Here is a 21,662-nt window from a genome sequence, read left to right on the forward strand (position 1 = left end):
ATTTTACCAACTGTAACTTTAATAAACTTTGTTCAACATGGAATAGGCCATTTAGATCGACTGTGGAATAAATCTTAACAAAGGGGTAAAACATGTCATTTATTGCACTTGACTGGTGCCTTTGACACAATTAGAACAGGCTGGGTTCCAATACAAAAGCAAGATGCCACTTCTGAAGCTTACTAGGTCAGTCCTTTCAAAAACGATAGAGAGGATTGTATCCTCTAGGAATAATCATGCAGAACAGTTTGAGAATACCACAAAATCTGTCCATACATTGAAGATTAAGATGTGTAATGCTATAGAGGTGATCTATTGAACAGGGGATTCATGGCTTTTTATTAACCCTTCCAGACAGAGACATGTATGGCTTTAGCACATACTATAGACACACAGAAAACATAAAACATTGAAAGTTTGTTCAATTGAAAGTTAATTTGTTCAAAATGTGAATTTTGTGCTTGTGGGTGGGATATGGCGGTGGCACAGTGGACTCTAAACTTGGTTGAATAACTCAAAAAATAATCATGATACTTCATTATGCTCATAAAACAACAACAAAAAACTATTTAATTATAAAGCATTCTCATTTCATTCACATGGTCTCAAGCTCAAGCATTGCTGAATTATAAAGGCTCTGAAAAACCAAATGGTATACATTGAAGGCATGTTAAATGGAATTAATCATCAAAGGTCATATTTTCAACAGACCATATAACATTAAACATATTTAATATCTGTGTGAGCATTGTCAAACCATAAAACAAACTTAAACATATTTATTATTACTTCAGGACAACATCTCTATTGAAAATATATTTAAAAATATTTTTATTGTGTTTTCTTTTTGTTATCAATCCAAACACTATCTTTGGCAGTTTACATGGTGTGTTTTAAAATGCAACAAGCACACAACAATTCTTAACCAAGTACACAGAGTGATGTTATTAATTAAGACCCTCCACTGAACTACTAACCTGTATTCACACTTCCTATTATCAAATGTGTTATTCAAAAGGAAATTAGCCATTCCTTAAATACCTTATTTATGAATATGCCAATGAGCAAATTGGGTAGGTATATATATCCATGTTTTGTACTTTTTCATAAACCATGTGTGCTGTATCATCCTGCTCAGTATTCTGTACAGTTTGGAAACATGTTACGGTGTTTTCATTTATCTTTTTTAATTGTAGAATACTATTCCTCAATTGAAGCCTCATTTTTTAAGCTCTTAATTATTATCAAGTTTTAAAAAGCCTTCATTTGTGGATATAAAAATGTAAAAGGAAAATTAAAAGGAGGAGGGGGGCAGTGTAATCATGATTGGAGAATACCCAAGCTTTATGTGTACATACACACAAGTATGTGCACTGTACTGTGTGTTGCTTTAAACAAGTGCATTAAGAAAGTATATAAACAGTGTATTGTATATGTATCTCTTTGTGTGTGTGTGTTCAGTCTTCCAGGTTAAATAATAGGCTGGGCAGGGTTTGGATGTCAATCTGTGGCAGCACCAACAGGCAGTAGAGGATGAGCCACATGATCAGCAGCATGTACAGCTCTGACTTTGTCATCAAACACTCAGCTGCTGCAGAAACCTTTGACTCCTTTTGGCTACAGAAACAGAGACAGAGTAAGATAAAGAGAGCAAAGTTTATTATGAAGTCACTACGGTTAAACAGATGCAAAGCTAAAAAAAATCTACACAGTAATAAATGTATAATTGTGTAGTAGAATGCAGGGTCAAATGTGGAGAAGGTCTTAGTGTACTCAATGTACTAAAAAGCAATTAAGGGCATATTATTAATCATCAAAGTGAAAAAGTACTTGATTATCCATTAAATAGACAATGCACACTATCATTCCTGATATCCAGTCATCCGTTTCTAGCTTCAAGTTCGGTGCCTGTCCCCTGAGAGTAAGATTATGCAATCATATTACAGAATTACAGTCCCCACCACAGGAAAAAATAAGCTCAAATAGCTCCGATGATGCATCCCCTCAACATACAAGGTAGTTGTTAAGGTAATCACTGATTAATTGATGGGTAAAAATGTACACACTTGCAGATGTATCCACACACACACACACACACACACACACACACACACACACACACACACACACACACACACACACACACACACACACAGCTGAGGAAACAAGAACCCAACTGTTGTCCTCTCATGTGTGTTGTAGGCATCCACACTAATTACAGTCAGCCATTTTACAACCAATTTCAAAAAGCTACAGTAATGACTCAAACCAGCCCCTACACCTTGAAGCCACTTGGAAAGGTATACATAGTCCTCACCACCAGGCAGAACTGTTGACAGGTTAGGTTAGAAAACTAGTAGGGTGCAGGATGCCTCACATATTTAGCACCAACTAAATATCCTCTTCTATTACCCTATCTTACAACAACACTGGAGCTAGTCGGACAGTCGTACCTGGTTTTGGAGTTGGTGCTCTGAGTTTGGCTGGTGGCCACACTCTTCTGATTGTCCTGCAAAAGAGTGAGTTAGGAATTGTTAAGAATTTGTACATGTGCATAAATAATAATCGTATGCCTTGAAATTTTCTTTGTACCTACCAGTAACTTATCAGATTCTTCCCCCTTCCTGTGGCAAAGACTTGAAAGCTGTTTTTCTAGTTTTGCTCCATTACTCTCTTCACCTCCCCTGTTGGGAAGAGCATAGGCCTGTTATTATACTAATCTTTGAACAGTCTTGGTAAATAAAATACTATTACCTAGAAATCTCTAAATGGAAAGGAAAGAATATCTGTTAACACATAGCCCAAAGATGCACAAAGCAATTAAGTACATTTAAGTCAATCTCCCTATCAGACTGGAAGGCCCAGTTCTTAAGTCAGGAGTCAGGTGGCTGAGCGGTTAGGAAATCGGGCTAGTAATCTGAAGGTCGCCAGGTTTATTCCCGGTGTCCTTGTGCAAGGCACCTTACCCTACTTGCCTCGGGGGAATGTCCCTGTACTTACTGTAAGTCGCTCTTGATAAGAGCGTCTGCTAAATGACTAAATGTAAGTCACTTTGTTTGCGTTTTCCAGTGTACCATCACTAAGAATATAAAGCTACCTCATAGTCTTCATGTTTTCTCTGGCAGCTGCTAATTTTTCCTCGTCAGTTTTGCTGAGATCACTGTGTTTAGCAGCATGATGAGACTCAGCCTCCACCTCTTCCAGAACACCCAAGGATCCAGAGGCTTGGTCCTTGAGAAGGGTGCACCGTTCCTGGGGTTTAGCTTGCTCACCGGCACCCTCCTGTGTCTCCTCAGCCATCTGAATATACACAATGTGGGAATGTTAGTGAAGTGGGATGCATGAGGAAAAAACTGAAGGATGACAATAGGAATTATGAGGTACCAGAGAAAGTGCAAGGCCAAAGATAACGGGTACTTATGCACATACAAAAATGCACATAATTTCTCCTCTTCATCTGGTTCTTTGGATGATCAATCAATCATAAGCATATAGATATGGGTGGGAACATCGTGTTTTATGCAATGCATAAATTATCAGAGGCACAAACTCTTTAGAGAGATGGGATTGCTACTTCTAATGATGATACATGCACTGACAGATCACTTCAAAGTGCTGTTAAGTTGAGAGAAAGTGACCTTGTGTATGAATTGTCACATTGTTTGGGTTGTCAGGGTCAGCTAGTGCCCATCCTGACACATACACACACATTAGATATTGTCCTTGTTTCCCATAAACACTAGATTACCTTATCCCGCCCCTGCATCATCCTGTCCTCTTGGCTAGTTGAGCCATCTCCAATTTCCACTTCACCTAGCGGGTTGGATGAGTGTGTTTCTGTCAGACTGGGAGGGTGTGTCTCCGGCAGACTATGGGTGTTCAGTGGTTCTGAGGCTGGCGCAGGCTGTAGAGCAGACACACTGAAGCAGGAAGAGAACATACTCTCCTCCCGCTCAGGCAGGTCTGACAACATGGCTTCTTCTTTATCCGGGTAAAACAAATCCATTGGGTCCAAAGGCTCACTCATTAGCTCTTCTTGAGGAGAACTCCTATCTAAATCTGCATAGAACAAGTCTGTTGATTCACTCACAGCCTTCTTTTCAATGTTCGACACTTCATTGTCATTCGCCAGTTCCACAAGCCTGGATACATTGTGGTCTGTATCTGCCATTTTGTTTATGTCATGTTTATATGAAATAGCCTCATCTCCTTCTTGATCACCATTGGAAGGGCCTGCGATATCACTCTCTGCCTCTTCCATCTTTTCAGCCTGAGCTGGGTGGCTGACAGTGTGTATGGCATTGGCTAGGATGGGTGACTCAACCTCATTGTGGTCCACTTCTGTGACAGGGTTGTCACAAGCCTGGTTGACATCTGAAACCTCTATGTTGTGGAGATGGTTCACCTGATCCAAAGGTGACCCAAGAGGATATTGTTGAGTTTCTATTGTGTTGTCTGTGGCCTGAATCACAGTAGAAACAATAGAATCAGTGGGTTCTATGGAATCATCATGTCTACTTTCTACATGTCTACAGATGGCACTCTCAGGTATTTCATCAGCCACTCCTGCAAAGTTTGGATCATTACCGCTTGCGTCAGTAGGCCTGGGGCCATCAGGGGTATCTGCATTCATGTTAATTAAGTGACCTCCAGAGGACCTACTTTCTCCTGGGTCTTCATCTCCAGTCTTCTCATCTCTCTCCACACCGCCCTCTGGTAAATCACTTGTTGAGGATTGACAATAGACTGCATCTAGTACAGACGTTTGAGAGTCTGTTTGAACAGCGTTCAAACCTCCTTCTTTAGATCCGGCTTGGCTGGGCTGAATCTGTTCCATGTCCTGAAATGGATGTGTATCTGTTTGTTCCATTATATCATTCAACTCAGAGCAAGCATTTTCTTGTGGTTCTATGTGACCATTTTGTGTTTCTGCTCCTTTAGTAACCACATCTTGCCTTTTATCTACAACATCCTTTAATTGTTCCTCTTCTCTTTCTCGCTCTGAAACAGAGGTTGTTCTGTGTTTGGTCACACTTACACTTTCCACCTCAACTTCACCTGTCATCTCGTTTTGATCAAGGCTATCAGATTTTTGACCAAATAACCTCTTTTCTACATATGCTTCTTGTTCCACCATTTCTTTTGAACATTCCATATCCTTGTCTGTTCTCTCCTCAACACTTTCTACTTCTTCAATTGGCTCAAAGGTGTCAGGGTTCACTCGATCAAAGCTGTGTGGTGACTGGCTTGTTTCCACAGGTTCAGTCTGTTGTGGAATATCAGTGAGTTTTAAAGATGGTTCTCTCTGACTGGGAGGTACATTTCTCTGACCTGTGCTCACGTCCCTTTGTTTAGAGTCCCTCTGAGTTTTGTTCGAGGATTCTTTTTGTTCAGGCATATGCTCAAAAGATCCGTCCAGGTGGTGGCTGGAGGCATCTTCCTGCTCATGCTCCTTCTCCTCAATTTCATGTTTCTTTAAGCTGTCTTTTCCCCTTTCCAGTGTGCTATCTAATGAGCTGAGTGAGTAGATTCCCTCATCAATAAACAGCTCTGGCAGGGATTGCTCATCCTGGGGTTTCCCTGTTTCCCTGACCTCTTCAGGCGTTGAGGGAGGTAGGTTGGCATCCAAGGCCATGACGCTGTCAGTGGGTGATCCGTCACTACGGCTCTCTCCAAACCGGTCTGGTGTTGCTGCCTCACTCTCGGCCCAGGAGTCTGGCGAGCCGATGGCAGAATCACAGATGACAGATTCTGGCGCTGAAGAACTGGTAACAGAGTCAACATAGGATGGCTGTGGGGAGTTTGAAGTTGAGATGGTGAAGACCTCCTTCCCTTCATCCTGGGGGTTTCCATTGGGGCTGTTAGTGGACTGCCCTGACAAGTCCTCACTGGCCCAGGAAAGGCTGGTCGGGGAGGTTGGCGACATGGCCTCCTTGTCTTCGGACACAGTTGACACAAAGATTTTGGGTGGTGGCTGGACCCAGTCCTTGCGTACCACGTATGGCCGCTCTCGCTGCCGACTCCGGTGCACACCGTTCCTCATCAGCTCATAGTCACTGCTTCGAGAGCTGAGTCTGCCCATGGACACACTTCTTTCAATAACCTCGGATACGTCCTGCGGCTGGGGAGGTAGCGTGAAAGAGAGGGGAATAGACATTAGTTTCTGAAGTGTATCTGCTTCATACTACACATCCGACATTCTATGTGTCTATGACCTAACATAATCACGATCCTATAATATACCATACATCCCTACCTCCTCAATCCCAGGGAAGTGCTCCAGGAACTGGGACACGTAAGTCATGATGGACTGCTCATCCGGAGGGTTGATTGTTACATCTGAGGAGATCAAACGTGTTCAATGGTAAACAGTGTACATATTCCCAATCACCCCCATGTTATAGACTGATGCAGAGCTAATCAAAAGTCCCACCATGTTAAAGTTGGCATCTACATCTACACTACCTTCAGGTTCCAGTAGGCGTGGTATGCCCAGGCTGTAGTGGGCGGTCCTGAAGGCATCCTCCAGGTTCTCCTTGGCCGTCCTCAGGAGAGATCTTCTCATGTCCACCAGGGTGGGGTCGATGGACTTGATGACAGCCAGGAAGGCAAGGCCACTGGTCCAGCTCTTCCCAAAGTCCTGCACCGCCACGCCATACCTGGTATAAACAGTGTTGCCTTACTATAGAGTGTATGGATACTGTATAAACAGGATTGAACTCACCAAACCTGCCAGAATTCTTGTTTGTGGTACAATAATACACCTGTGTCTTGTGGTTTATATACAAAAGGTTTATAAAAGGATTGAGAATATATGCAGCCTGTGTACTCTAAACATAGGTAGACCATGCTTCAAATCCAATCTGACCCTTTACTGACCACAGACACCATCTCAGTGCAATCAAACACTCACTTCCTGGTCCGCCTCTGGACCCACTGCAGGAGGGTCTTGATGACTTTCCCATGATCCCGCATGGCAATGGAGGGCCGTCTCTCCTCAGAGGGCGTGCTGGAGTGGGAGGTGTCTGAGTCAGAGCTGGTGTGGATGGAGGAGAGGCTGGAGGAGGAGGGGAACTGGCTCTTAATATTCCCAGTCAGCTCTTTGATCTGGAGAGAAGGGGGTTGGACACAAGAAAAAAAGTGGGGGTGTTTAATGCTGAGTAACACAGGAGGGAGCACAGAGCAGTGTGGGCGTGCATTGAGTGGTAATGATTTCCTCATGGTGATTTTCCAGGGTTTCGGGCTACATCGTAAGCAGTATAGGTCGATCTGTTCTGTTATCTACAGGCTCAGTACAGGGCTGTATGAATGGAAATTGCACAGGAAGGCAGTGGAATAGGCATGAGACATCATTTCTCAGAGGAAAGGAAGAGAAATAGAGAATCATAAAACGTGAATGAGAAAGAATTTGAGATGGAGCTAGCAAGAAATATTAAATAAATTGTGTATAGGAGAGGGGCATTCAAAGAGGAGTTTACCTGGAAAAAGAGAATAATGTTCCAGATGAGCCCAAGAACAATGGATGCGTTGCCATCAGCGACATCCGCAGCATCGATACTGACTAGCTTCACCTGTGCAGGTAAACACAACCAGATTAAAAACTCAACCAATCATCCATTAGGATAGTATAGTAGTAGTTTCCAATTTGTATATTTACTCACATTTCTTTCTTCCAGAAAAGTGAGGACCTTCGCTATGTTGTTGAGTCTGAAAATGCGATGTGAGGACTTCTTGAAACCATGGAGCTTGAAAATGAGAAAGTTCACAAGTTATTAATAGTCATTGACTCATCAAAACAAGAATGTCATTTCTAAATGGTATCATTAATCTCACCAGCTTGCATCCGGACAGTTCCTCTAGCAGGGCCATAAGGATCTGACCATCCTGAATGTCCCGGAACAGATCTTGGACTGCCATGGGAGGGTTACACTGGAGCAAAAAATATGACTCAACACTAACAATCTGAATTCTCCAAACAAGTTACAGGGCAGCACTTTACCTTATGGTTACATTAACTACCATGTAACTACATAGCAATACCTATTATAGTAACAACATTGTAGTTATATGGAATTCTACAGCTACGTAGTTACACTTCATTGCTGTTTAGTTACAAGTGAAACATGGTATTGGAGGATGGCCTTTACAAGTGCTAGACCGTTCCCTATTGTTGTTGGTTCCTCCTAACAACAATGTTTTTTTCTTCTAATCAACATAATGAGCAGCCAGTCAAAACAGAGATGACGTCATCCTTATGAAACTAATAATTAATTCATGCATCAACCTACTCTGAATGGTTTACTGGTAGGCACAATTGACAAGCACTTTCCAAAGCAACAGAGAGGACAAATGTAGGATTGTCAATTAGCGGGACAGAGATCTGAAGCCATGCCAGGCAGTGAGTAATTGAAGAGAGAAGGGTCATTGTGAAAGAAAAACAAAAGCTTAATCACTTGGATTCCCAGTCATTTTTTTCTCTCAGACTATAGGCTGGTATCTTCTCTCTGAGTGCCCTGAAACATTAGAGCCAGGCAACGGCCATGCCAACGCAGACAATGGTGTAAGGATAGAGTGGTTAAACTCGTTGAATAAGTGATGAAAAGCTGTGTGTGTGAGAGACGGGAGTATAAGGCAAAAATCAATTTATAAAATGTGTGTCTGGTGTATGGCACGATGTATTCTGGTTGAGAGACTGGTGTCCTGATGACTTTTTATTGTACTTTAAAATGTGTCTGAGAGAAAGTGAGGCTGAGGCTTAGTACGGAAGTTAGGACGGAGTGAAGGAAGAATGCACAATTGATAGAACAGAGGGGAAAAAACTGATAGTGTTTTTAACACACCTCTACCTCTAAGAACATTCCCATAGGAATGTCATAGCAGAGTCATTCTGAACAAAGAGCGCTACCAAATCTCCCCAAAAGCCCCAGCGCACGGAAGAAGGAAGATCATTCAGTTCCACTATTTACATAACCACCTGTTTAGCATTACAATGAGATTCACCACCAGGTCAGATGAATTGAATCTAAACATTAAGATTAGCATTTACAGTTAAATGAAACTTTAATGCAGTGCATTAAAACCGTTCCACAAAAAACATGTATAATTCATAAGATAAGAGGGAGGGTCTGCCACTCCTGTTTGTGCCTGGCTACATTATGTTGTTGGTCTATAACCACTAGGAACAAAGCCTTGTAAGAACACTGGTGAACAGACCTGAAAGTGCAGGTGAAGGTGAAACAGTGTTTGGATAAGCACCTATATTGGTCATGTCATGTCGTGTGGAAAGAGATATGGACTTCCAAACCCAATACTTGAAGGTCGTATGTTTTGAGGGTGGGGGTTGTTAGGAATCGATCATGAACCACTGCCATGCCAAGTTCAATTTGATACCATGCATGCCATGCATTTTTTGGGGTGCTTTGTTTTGGACGTACTTTTTCCAAATGCAGATTCATCCATCGTGTAAAGGTCCTCTTCTGGACAACTTCTCTTTCCACTGTAAAACAAAAAGCATGCATGCCATGAAGAATACTGTACTGTCTATACAGTATATCTGTAATACTGTATATCTGGTCTTTTTATAAAACATGCGGGTCAAGATAAATAAAGAGAGAGGAAGAAACAGTCAACAGTGAACACCAGTATTAATCATAAATCTGCCATTTTTCTCTTTTCGGCTGCAGCCATGGCATGTCATCTGCACACCACTGCAGTGAGGAGGGATGTGGTGTGAGCCACTGTGTGTTTACACAGTACTAACACACATTCATGGAGAAGGAGGAAGCCGCCAGTCAAATAGTGTGCATCTCTATGCACGAATCCACACACTTTCTGTCTCACTGAATGTTTCTTTGACCATGGCTGCAGAAGTGACAGCTAGGTAGCCATGGCAGCAGTAGAGAGCAAGCACTTGTAGCAGACGCTGAAAAAAAGACTAGGCGGAGCCCCAATAGTAGTAACCATGGAAACCGTGACCGTTGTCATTACCATTGATCTGTTCGTAAATGCACATGACAAGCACACTGCCAACACCCAACAGATATGTAGATATGCTATTCCAGTAGCCTAATACCCTGTGGTCTGTGTCTGTCTGTCTGTATATCCATCAACACACACAAATATACTAGCCTGTGATAGTCAAGGAGACAGGATAAACTATCAACTTCCTCTTGAAAAGGTTGCAGTTCAAGATGGCTCCTGAAAGGCTTAAGCTAAGGTGATGCCCTCCAATATTTGCCTTGTAAAAGCACAACATGTAGAGAGACACAGACAGACAGACAGACTGAGAGTGAGAGAGAGAGAGAGAGAGAGAGAGAGAGAGAGAGAGAGAGAGAGAGAGAGAGAGAGAGAGAGAGAGAGAGACTGTCGCGAAACAGTGGTAGATAATGGAGAAAGGATCAGGGGGTGAAAACAAAGAGAGGGGGAGAGGGAATTAGTGAGATAGAAACAGAGAAAGCTTGGGGAAAATTAAAAGTATAATCCATTCACAAACTGATCTTTGGGACAGGTTTATGCCCCATCTATGAACAGAGTCTGGCAGCACAAACTAAAAAGCAACAAAGTGTGTATTGACTCAGTATTTTCCACTTGTCTGTTGTGCCAAAGTTAGGCATCATTTGCTGGAAACCAACCTGCTGTCCATACTCAGTGACAGAGCTACCAACGCCAACCATCCAGAATTAGGACCTCGAGGCAAGGAGCCACATATTGACTATAAATCACCAGAGCTTACAATGGTAGACATTCATAAGAACGCACACTTTAGTGGAGTGAGGTATAAGTGGGTCCGGATACGGTGACCTAATGTTTCATAAAAATGTCAAACACTTTCTAGCCACAGCAGTAAGTCTTTCTCTATTAGGTCATGGATGGAAGGTTCTATTTAGCCACATAGGGGACTGATATTTCAAAAAGAAACTAGAGATTTGGGATAATGTACCTAGAAAATTATAATGGTTGTGAATGGTGGTGACAGGGTCCAGTGGACAGCGGCGTTTAGAAATGGTTGCAGTGAGGTTTCATTCACAAACTTGACTTTCTTAGACTTGCTAATTAATCGCAACGGTTGTTGTGCCTGTCATAAGGGTGGCGTAACTGTTTTCCTACTGTCTACAATATCACCTCGTAATTATAAATGATCTCATAATAAATTGAACAAGGAGGATGAGAAAGGAAAATAAATCCCAGTTTAGGATATGTGACACACTCATTTGTTCTCTGAAGGCACAGTAGTGTGCATAACAGAATGATAGTGGGAACTCCTCATTAACAAGCAGGCCCTGCCTCTTAATCTCCAGGGCTTTAGCTCCTCACTTGCCTCTCACTAAAGTTATTTTGCAGAGCAGGGGCAGGATTTTACTGCATTGTGCGTGTGCGCGCCTGTGTGTGCATGTGAGTGTGAATGAGAGACCGATAGGGAAAGAGCAGGAGCAAGACACAGATAACAGAGAAAATGAAAGGATTATGCAAAGATACATCTTTGAGAAAAGTCTCAATCCAGTCACAGAATGTGCAAGAGTGTTAGTTTGTGTGCACACACAAGTGCATGTGGCTTTCTGGTGTGTGTCCCCATCTGTGTGTGTAGACCCATCTCTTTAATGAGGGGCCTGTTCCTCAGTTCTGCAGCTCTCTCACCATGCCATAAAGACACAGAAAGCCATGCTTGGGCCGGCCTGGGCCGGGGGCCTGGGCGACAGCTTTGAGCACTCAGCTGTGACAGAGGGAGACAGAAAGAGATAGAGAGAGGGAGAGAGAAAGAGAGAGCGCAAACGTGGGAAAATGAAAGAGCCAAGGGGAGACATTGGGACAAAGACAGTAAAGATATAGGCCTGGAGCAGTGAGAGAGAGAGAGTGAACTAGTGAGAACATACTATGTAAATGTAATGTAAATGTAAATACTAAGCTGAAACAGAGGCCCACTCTGGGTCTATACTCTTCTAGAAACAATAAAGTAGCAGCACTTCCCAATATATGCTCTCCAAACCTCCTCCCTACAGTAAAACTTTGTTTCGATAGCATTCCTGCCCTCCAGTCCTGGTCAGCAGTTTATGTATTACTCAACTAGGATGATGGCCTATTGCAGTTGTGAGAAAATGTGTTACATTAAAAACAAACATAGCAAACAAGCTGGGAATGATGACATGCTGCTGGGCAAGGTTGCCACAAATGCCATCTATCAAACGAGACATATTTCCAAGGTGTTTCCTCTCACTAACATGAGTGTGAGAGGACAGTTGGGTGAGAGTGTACTCCATGTCTAGAAACCTAAATACACAGCCAAACAAGACACATGTGGACACAAGAACACCAACGAGCTACCAGAAAACAACACACAAGACACAAGTGAAGACAATAACACAGACAGTAAACTAGATCAATGTTCACAGTGCATGCCAAGCTCGGGTGTTACTCTGGAAATATTGCACTAATCTCCAAACTTCTTTTGTTAGAACTGCCCACGGGTCAGCTTAGTGGAGCGTGCTTTTTCTTCTCTCCTGTGAAAGTTCCATTGAAGACATGGCAGCTTCCATTACTCCTGCGCCTGGGGGAGAAGTCACCTGGCTGGAATGTCCCATTCTGTTACTGAGGGAGCTTAAGATATTGATTGCCTTTTACTAGGCAATCAAGTGACAATATTGTAGGTTACACTGTGACATGTGGAAGCTTGTGTGAACAAACTGTTTTCAAAGAAATGTTCGCACACAAGCCTTTCAGCTTCCCAAGCGATGAGACACTGACAAGCAGGTAAAGGCAGATCCATGACATCATCTCTCATCTCTGTTGTCTTTTACAGGAAGGACAGTTTTAAGTAATAAAGACCAGGAACAGGCATCATGCTCCCTGGCATATTAAACACAATCTTGACATTGTTTCCCAGCATGACCAAAGTTGATGTTCCGGTGCACCGCTGTGGGTGACAAGAAGGCCACTTCAAAAGGAACTAGAATATAAACATTTGAAAGATCTTAGACACATTCCACATGTCACTATTATGTATACAATAAACCATTCTTACAATTCAGACCAGGTCTATTGACGCTGGTTCTAGACAAACACACTGCAACCCATCATCATAACCCTAACCCTCTCAATTTGGATACCATGCAAAAACCTCCTCAGTCAAAAGAGACATCCAGGAAACCTATTCACAGTGACATAAATGATTGTTTTAAAATGACTACATTTGAATTACATTTCAGACAGTCAAACATGGGCTGGAGTGTCATAGTGGGGCTTACAAAACATCATTAGCATTTAATTAGCTTGGCACTGTTCCTCAACATTGATCTACAAATACTAGACATGTAACGATTGTTCATGTAGGTGCCAGTGCAGAACAAATCCCTCCCTATGTCTACAACATAATCCATTTCCTTAAAAAGACAAGTGATGGATTTCAGAGTGCAGACAGTCAACCACACAACTAGATCCGTGGATAAATATGTGGTCACAGTTTAGAACATACTAATGGTACATGGTAGTATGCAAGTCAGAACAACAGGTCACAACAGAACACTACATAAAACTTATGTAAATACTGTCTCTTAAAAAACAGAATGCCCATAAATCCCCAATTTAGCCCCTGATCCGAACACACCATCCTCTCTGACACAGTTAAAGTGGAAAGAGACTGAATCTACAAACAAGGTCCGCTATATACAAACAAGGTTCACCACCATAGCAAACTGTGTAATCCCTCCATGAAGGTAATTACTTGAATGAACAGGTCCCTGACTCATACTCGAGGGTAACCCAAAGGCCTATCAGGGTGGAGGACTGCAAGGTTCTGCCTCACTGGATGCCAATTAGAGCTTTTGAGGAGGAGCGGGCGAGGGGCGCAAGGATGGTCTTCCTCTCCGGATGGAGAAGGAGGCCTCCAGATGTCCTGGCACTTCCTACGCACCTTCGCAAAAGTCAGAACACGGAGAGCAGAAAGACTAGTTGATGAGAGAGATGAGACACAGTGTGATGGTTCATCTCCCCAGAACAGGCTTCACTCCCTGAGGAGTGTGGTTGCTTTCTACTTTGATTGTAGCCTTGGTATAGCTGATCATATTCCCTGTGTGTCTCACTGTTGAGTCTGTATCTCTGTGCGAGTGTTCTTTGACTGCCACACCACAAAAGAACAATAACAAAGAGAAGCAGTCATTGAAATATTGATACAATCTCCATGATACCGGCTTCCCTAAAGACGCTGCAGAAAGGATTACATAACTCTACAGTTAGGATAAAATGTTCTCAATCTTCTCGCCCCCTCCTGTAATTTAAAAACTTACATTGGCTCTAATTCAACACATGTTTAGGTTTAGTCAAAGAGTTGTAGGTTTCATTTCCCAGTGGGAGCATAATTGGAAACAAAGTGGGTATTCCCAGCAGGTTGCTATGGAAACAATACAATATGTAAATAAAAATACCTCACGCACCTTATAAGACAAACCGGGTAGGGTGGGGGGTAGTTTGATGAAGAATGTTTACATAAGCCGCCGCTAAAGGAAATCATTGGCCTTCATGTTGGGTGCACAGGATTGCTCCATAGGGCCAGACAATTACGCAAGGAAATGACCATATAACTGCTCATTTCTGTGCAGGACATGAGAACCCTTCTAGACTGCTGATCGATAGTTTAATCAAGAGTTGTGTAATTCATTTCAAAATGATTCCATGTAAAAACCCTGGTATGCCTTTCTGAGTTGTTTATATGGAAGAAAAAGCTGTTTAAATGTGAATGAAATCTGCATTAATCATTGTTGCTCCACATAAAAGGATTCAGTCCATAAATATCTAACCTACATTGAACAGCAAACAGACCTAAATCACTTGTTTTGCCTTCACATATAAATTAGAGGGAATTTGTAGTTTCCCCTTGAAGCTTACTTCTGGGCTCATTTGTTTACAAACTGGCCAAAGACTAATCAGGTTATTACAAAGTACTAACCCTATTACAGAGTGAAAGTAGAAAGTGGCTAAATCTCACCAATAGTTTATGAACTAGACATGTTATCTGACTGATTAGCAGGGACTACTACCAACACATGGATCAACATTTATCAAGATGAGGTAATTCCTTCCCTTTGACCTTCATGCACTCTAATAAGCATTCAGGTGCACTAGAATAGACCTAATTCATGTGCAATTTAACACAAACACGCGAGCAGATCAAATCTTGATCATCTTAATAGCTCATACTAACTCAGCAAAGCTTACTTGGCGGCAGATACCAAAAGCGAAAATACTGTAAGCGGCTACCAACATACCGAAAGATCTCACACACCTTTCCAGAGAATTGAGAAATACTCTAAGTAGCTGAAAACAGTTTGTGGAGAATGCCCTTGTCCTCGCCAGCGGAGCCTACTTGTGTGACGCCTCCTCAGGGCATCCCGTATTGATGTCATCCATCATGGCCGCTGGTCTGTCTCAGACTTAGAGAAACCCCTCAGAGGATGGGGTAGGACTGCGGAGGAAGTGGGTCACCTCACTTCCACTTCACCAAGGCCTCAAATCATTTCACTTGACTCCTTCATTGCTTGCTTGTTTGCTATAGACCAGTAAGCATCAATCTTACGCTATTGGACAGGTGAAAGTGTGTCATTGCATCTTCAAATTGAACATGTGCCTCCAATGGGAAATATAAAGAAACTGATGGGAAGATATCCTGGGTAGAGAAGAGGCAGTAGCATTTGAAATGGCTATTGTTTTGTGAGTTGTGCCCACTGTGTATATAGAGTGAGCATCAAACCAAGCAACTGCTACGTAATCATTTGATCTTAGACCTTAAGAGAATCCATTGTGGTGTGTTGTTGATGGCATTTTCACACAGAGCTAGTCCAAGCTCGAGTCCCACCCACAATACTGCAGGTTTACATGACATTTCCCAGAAATTACATTTCCATGATACCAAACATTTCTTATTCTAAAGTTTGTGCGAGAGCCAGTACTTTGTAGAGTGGTTTACAAAACGTGACCAAAGCTGAGTGTACCACAGCAAGCACACAAACATAATTTCCATAACCAAATCATTGAAAGATTTTTGCATCGCATCCTATCCAGACAAGGCAGTAGGTCTACCTGCTGTGAGTTACACAACGAAGACAGTTCAGTAAAACAGGTCTGTCTACAAGTGTCATTTTTGGAATACAAGACTTTCACATCAGAGTGAAACTACCAATTCCATGCACATCCGCAGAATGTTTAACTGATAGGAACTGAACAATGGTTGATTGATCCTTCAAATCTAAGAGGCAGACTGAGAAACGCATCTTGCAAAACAACTTGGAGTTATTTGAAGAACAAATATAAGATGCCCTTTTGTCATCCTTTTATCTTCCGTCTGCCCTCACATTCCTGACAGATGAAATATCCAAACAAGAGTCATCACCAAGCAAGCTGAGACACTGATGAAACAGATAAGCTTCCAACAGTATTTCCATATCACAGTAGTCCTTTTTTCTTTGCCAAAGACCGACCGCAATGCTGTTGCGTGAACTATTTTTCTTACTGATCTTCACTCATACAGATGGTGAACTGAAAACAGGTTAAACTAAAAAGAAAAAAAAACCTAATGAACTTTTATGATTATGTGAATTCAATACCTAAAACCATCATCATTTACAATTATGTAAAACTTAAAAAGTATATGGTTAGGGTTAGAAAGAAATGAGAACTAAAAATAACAAAAGGTAGAGCTCAAAAGAGAATACAGGTCAGCACGGACAGCAACAGCATAAGATCAGGTGTAATCAAGAGTCAGAGGTGTAATCAAGAAGCAGGTGACTCATAAGCACTCCTCCAATCATACCTGCTCACTGACTACTACAGGTCAACCAAACATTATAGTTGCTATTCATGAAACAAATTCTCCAAGCAAAGCAAAGTTAAATATCAACTGCGCTGCCGTAGGAGAATAACTTTATTCAGCTCCATCGGAGTTCTGCTGGACAGTTCCTACAGGCAAGCAGGAGAAAGACACCTGCAACTAATAAAGTTGCGTTTTTTTTTCTCCTTCAGTCCAGTTATAGACCTCAGACAAAGAGTGACTTCATCACATGATAACGTCAGCAACTTTGTGCCGGTTTATCCAACAATATAACTGTTACCCTTTGGAAAAAAAGAACAGCGGTATTTTTAGAGATATGGTCATTCTTTTAGGGAAAAAAAATAACATTTTGAGCATTTCTCATTACTCACTCCTTTTCAACCTTTTCCAAGTACTTATAAAGTGCTGCTGAGTGGGCATGGATGGCTCCTGCACGATAATGGATATACACACATTCATGCTGTCAGATGTGATGAGTGGAGTGTGGGTGGCTAAGAGATGAGCAGCAGGGACACACAGTACATGGGTCAGATGAGGGTGCATCGTAATGAACACCTGTTCAGTGTGGGGGTGTGATTCAAAGCTCCAACCACATCATCAGGGACATTGACAGCAGACACCTTATATGGAATTTGTCTAGTTTGAGGTCTGCTGTACGTGTTTTGAATGAAGCTGTTAAGACAGATGTATTTGGACATCCAAAAAGCTTCCACTATTATAATGATAGTGCATGCGTCTGCGCTGTCCACATCCGCCATTAGGCATTTTATATGACCTTTTTCAGTTTGGATTCAATTTCCTGCTGCTGTCATCCATATCACTGGTTGAGTATACAAGATATTCCTGGACACCTTGCTAACCATTTACTGTATCACATCCTCTTTTAGGTACATACTGGAACTAAGGGTAAGGGTAGTTGACTGTAAGTCTGTCATCTTCTATATAAGTGTAGATGTTACTGGCACCACAGGCTACCTCTAAACACACAAGACTGTGTGCCAATCTGGCACTGAAACAGTTACTACGGCTTACATAATAATTCTGCTGCACCGTCTTCTGGATCTTCACATGTTTTCCTCTTTTCCACACGCACGCGCACACATACTTTAAGGACCACTTATGCATGGTCCTCTGAGAGCATGGTCCATGGACTAAATATAGACTCTGAGGTGCCCATCTACAGGCTCGGTAAATCCTCGTTGTTCTACAATCGGGATGTCCGGGAAATCCTAACAAAACAAGAGAGGAGGTGCAGGAGTAGATCAAACGTGCTTTCTCTCTTTCTCTCCTCAGCACTGAGACCTACATCGTAGAATGGGAAGAGTTCAGGTGACATAATTCTGCTTTTCAATACCGTACTCCCACATTTTGGGAGTAGATTGGGAAGAGAATGAAAGAGAGGGAGGAAAGATAGAACCAGAGAAGCTCAACAAAGCAAATGAATACTGCATGAAGGATTGAAAACTGCATAATCACAGTGCAGAAACAAGAGTGACTAATAGAATAACAGATCCATACAATCCTCGACACACCTCTTACTAAAATGTTATTTCTTCTTGGGAAGTATAAGTATACGAGTTATCTATGAAGAGGTGAGAGTCTGACAATCCTCTAAGTTTGTTTACTTGAGCGTCCTGCTATTTCTTATAGTAAATGGTTTAGTAATAGCATCTCAAGTCTAAAGTCATCTCTAGTCTCTCATCAAGTACAGTCAAGAAAACAATGTCCCAAAGGGTTAATAAAAGTAATCACATTTAGCCTAGTTTTATAGAAAAACTGGTTTTCACGGGCCGTGGTAAGATTTGGGGGGGGGGGGCTGAAATAAAAACAAAACAAAGAACAGAGTGAAAGAGTGGCATGCATTGTCCTTCTGCCCTCCACAAAACTTTATACCACAGGACCTGAAAGCTTTTGTCTGGAGTCACTTTGCAGCTGGCTTGCTTCGATGTGAAGTATGGAGGGGATGATGTGTGTTGCGACTGAGTGTAAGAAGGGATTGCATGTGTGTGTGAAGAGAGAGTGTGTGTGTGTAGCGGGAGAGTGTGTGTGTGTAAAGAAAACCGCATGTGTGTAAAGAGGGACAGCACATTCAAACAAGTGTGAGAGGATAAGCCACTTTGTCCGTAGACACGCAGAAACTCAGTTCTGTTACTTGGGTGAGGTGGCTCTCTCTGTCTAAGAAGTCAAGTGCACAGCAGTGGTGGCTTTTACTCTGGCTTAAGGCTTGTTTGAACTTTTTGTTCCCCATACTGAAGTGGATTTAGTGCAGCGCAGTGCTTTTTTAGAACACTTTACCAGATGTGCACCCCTTAACGTAGACGCTTTAGGTGTCAGCCCTAGGATTCTCTCTCCTAAGCAGTGATGGCCACGTAGCCTGCACAGGCTGACTGGTCCGTTTTGAGCGCACTACGCGCATGTGCAAGTGAAACTAGACCTGATCCTTCTGAGGGACCGCAAGCTACAGACTGACCTCAGTCAAAATGACAGATATTGATCAACTATGTCATGAATCATTTATCTGAGATCATCCTGTATCCCCCCATACACTTTTGGCTATACCTTAACTGCAGTCATTCAACAACAACATATCTGCAGCTAATGTGCCAAAAACATATCTGCTAATTTCTACTTACTCAATTGTTAACTTTGAAATGAAAGGGGGTATTTGTGTTTTACAACAAGTCAAGTTTTGTGGGTGAAGAAGATCAACACATCTAATGAGTTAGGTAAAATGCTATCTTACCGAGTTCATTACTAGTAGCTCTGGCCATATGAAACACAGAAAAGTTCAGCTCTGCTAGCTAAGGATCTTGGTAAAGCAAGGAGCTGCCGACTGTTGAATAACTAAAGATGCTTCTGCTCAGGTCAGAACAGAGAACAGCACTCGCTACCCACCAGCTCTGAGAGCCATTCAACCCAAGGAGGGAGTCTCTCAGGGAGTTGGAAACGTGTGTGTGTGTGTGGGTTTGTGTGTGATGATGTGTTTGCGGGTGTGCCTGTGTGATGTGTGTGTGTGTGTGTGGGAACGTACAACTCGGAGACTCTCCAGCGCTGTGAAGCAGAGGGCCTTGCCCTCCCTTGCTTTCCTTGCTTTTCTCTGATGGGAGAGCGTTACATAAGACCCTTCAGGCCATTGTTTTAGCGTGCTGGTTTCTCCATCTTTCACCATGCAAATCACAGACTTTTTTGAGCCAGGCCTCAGATGGATGTGTCACATCCGTGCGTGTCATGGAGACAGAACTGAATTCTAAAGCTAGGGAGCTCATCTCCTTTCAATTGGCTGTAAAAGAAGTGACTGAATATAAATCTATTCCACTGCAGCGTACTGTACATATCAATGTATCGCAGGGAAGTAGCATGAATGAATTGTTTGGAACTTGGGGTGCAGAATCTATTCGCCACACACACATACTGCAGGGAGGTTATGTGTGTCCACAACAAAGTAACACAGTTTTGCAAACATAGTGTAACACAGTGTAAATACGCAAACTGTACCAACTTAAGTACTAGACTAATAAAAGGGCTATGGCACAGTTGAAGTTTCGGCTTAGCATGTAGCCTGTTTGCCTGTACGCTGATCAGTCAATGGCAATGCTGGCATGATACTCTTAATTGCTGAATGAACCTCCTGAGTCTCCCTCATTCTCACTACTGTCAGTGAACAAATTACTGCCACTGAACTGCCCAATAATTGCTTGCTCGCTATGTAGCCTAACAGACATCCACTGTTGGTGACTAAGAACTACAATTAGGGTGCAGCACAACAGGTGTTAGTTGCCATTGGAAAGAGGATGAAGTTGTGAATGACCCTATACAACTGGACGGTCCCAGATCAGAGTTACGATTTGTTCCCGAAATGAATTGCTTGCAACATGAAATTTCATCCGTGGGCATTGTCTTGGAGCTTTCTTGAGTTGTGTACTTTGCATTGTCCTCACAATGTGCAACGCTGTGGCATAAATGAGTAGATAAACCGAATAAGCATGTCGCATAGTAGGATTAGACTACATTAAATGCAAAAATCCAGAAGTTGTAATAAACCTCGCTCCTTGCACCGACAAACTGCTTTCGACTATGAATACCATATCTACATTTAAACCTGGTAGCTTAGTTTACGGTAAGCTGCTTGGCTGCACTTTAATATTGTTGCTAACATACATTAGGTTAGTGCTACAAATATAATGCAGTTTAACAATAACAAGGGGGGGGGGGGGGGGGGGGAGAGAAGCGTTCGGCTAAGCGTCCACAGCATACCTTGAAGATTTTGCACTCGGATATCGCTGATCTGTCCGATAAATTCCTCCCGCTCGAACCAATCTTTCCACTCGTGTCCAGCCATCGGGTCGGACGGGAAAGTTCTCGTCTACCGACACAAAAACACCTTCCTTTGGAAATCGACAGAGATGGCAACACTGTCCCCTCTTTAGCGGTCTATTGTGCGGGGCGCCGGACGGGAGCCATGCGTCCAGTTCAGGAAAAGGTCTAATCAACGAACACCCTACCGGGAAGATGGTTTTTGCAAGAGCATTGTTGTCGTTTACTATCCCCTCATGACGTAGAAGGCACAATATCAGGCGCTGAGGACGCGGAAAATGATCGAGATGAACAGATTTCAAGAAATGGAGAGAAGGCAATAGGAACACCTGGTTAATATTTCGTGGTGGGATGTAGCAAGATAGAGTACACGCCCACCATCCCGTACAGTGCGACAAGGTAGGTTTGGAGAAAGAACATTGGTTGAAGCACACAACACCGAACACATTTCGGTTTATGTTCCTCCAAATATGTCCACAATAAGACATGGAGGTGCAAAGCCAAGTGTTTGAATACATCTAATTTTACGAAACAT

General features: G+C 42.5%; 1 protein-coding gene across 1 annotated transcript; it reads right to left on the reverse strand.

The window, feature by feature from the left end:
- Nucleotides 1-86: 86 nt before the first annotated feature.
- Nucleotides 87-21,442, reverse strand: clmna (calmin a). The gene is made up of 13 exons (XM_084675904.1): nt 21,068-21,442; nt 9,435-9,496; nt 7,834-7,929; nt 7,662-7,745; nt 7,479-7,571; nt 6,914-7,107; nt 6,466-6,659; nt 6,257-6,339; nt 3,749-6,121; nt 3,098-3,300; nt 2,597-2,684; nt 2,454-2,509; nt 87-1,617 (listed from the first exon to the last, which is right to left on the reverse strand). Exons 1-13 carry the CDS (start codon nt 21,150-21,152, stop codon nt 1,458-1,460), a joined length of 3,771 nt encoding a protein of 1,256 aa, XP_084532030.1. The 5' UTR covers nt 21,153-21,442; the 3' UTR covers nt 87-1,457.
- Nucleotides 21,443-21,662: the final 220 nt, after the last annotated feature.

Source organism: Hypomesus nipponensis, chromosome 3 (assembly GCF_054491055.1).
Source record: "Hypomesus nipponensis isolate SF chromosome 3, ASM5449105v1, whole genome shotgun sequence".
Taxonomy (NCBI): domain Eukaryota; kingdom Metazoa; phylum Chordata; class Actinopteri; order Osmeriformes; family Osmeridae; genus Hypomesus; species Hypomesus nipponensis.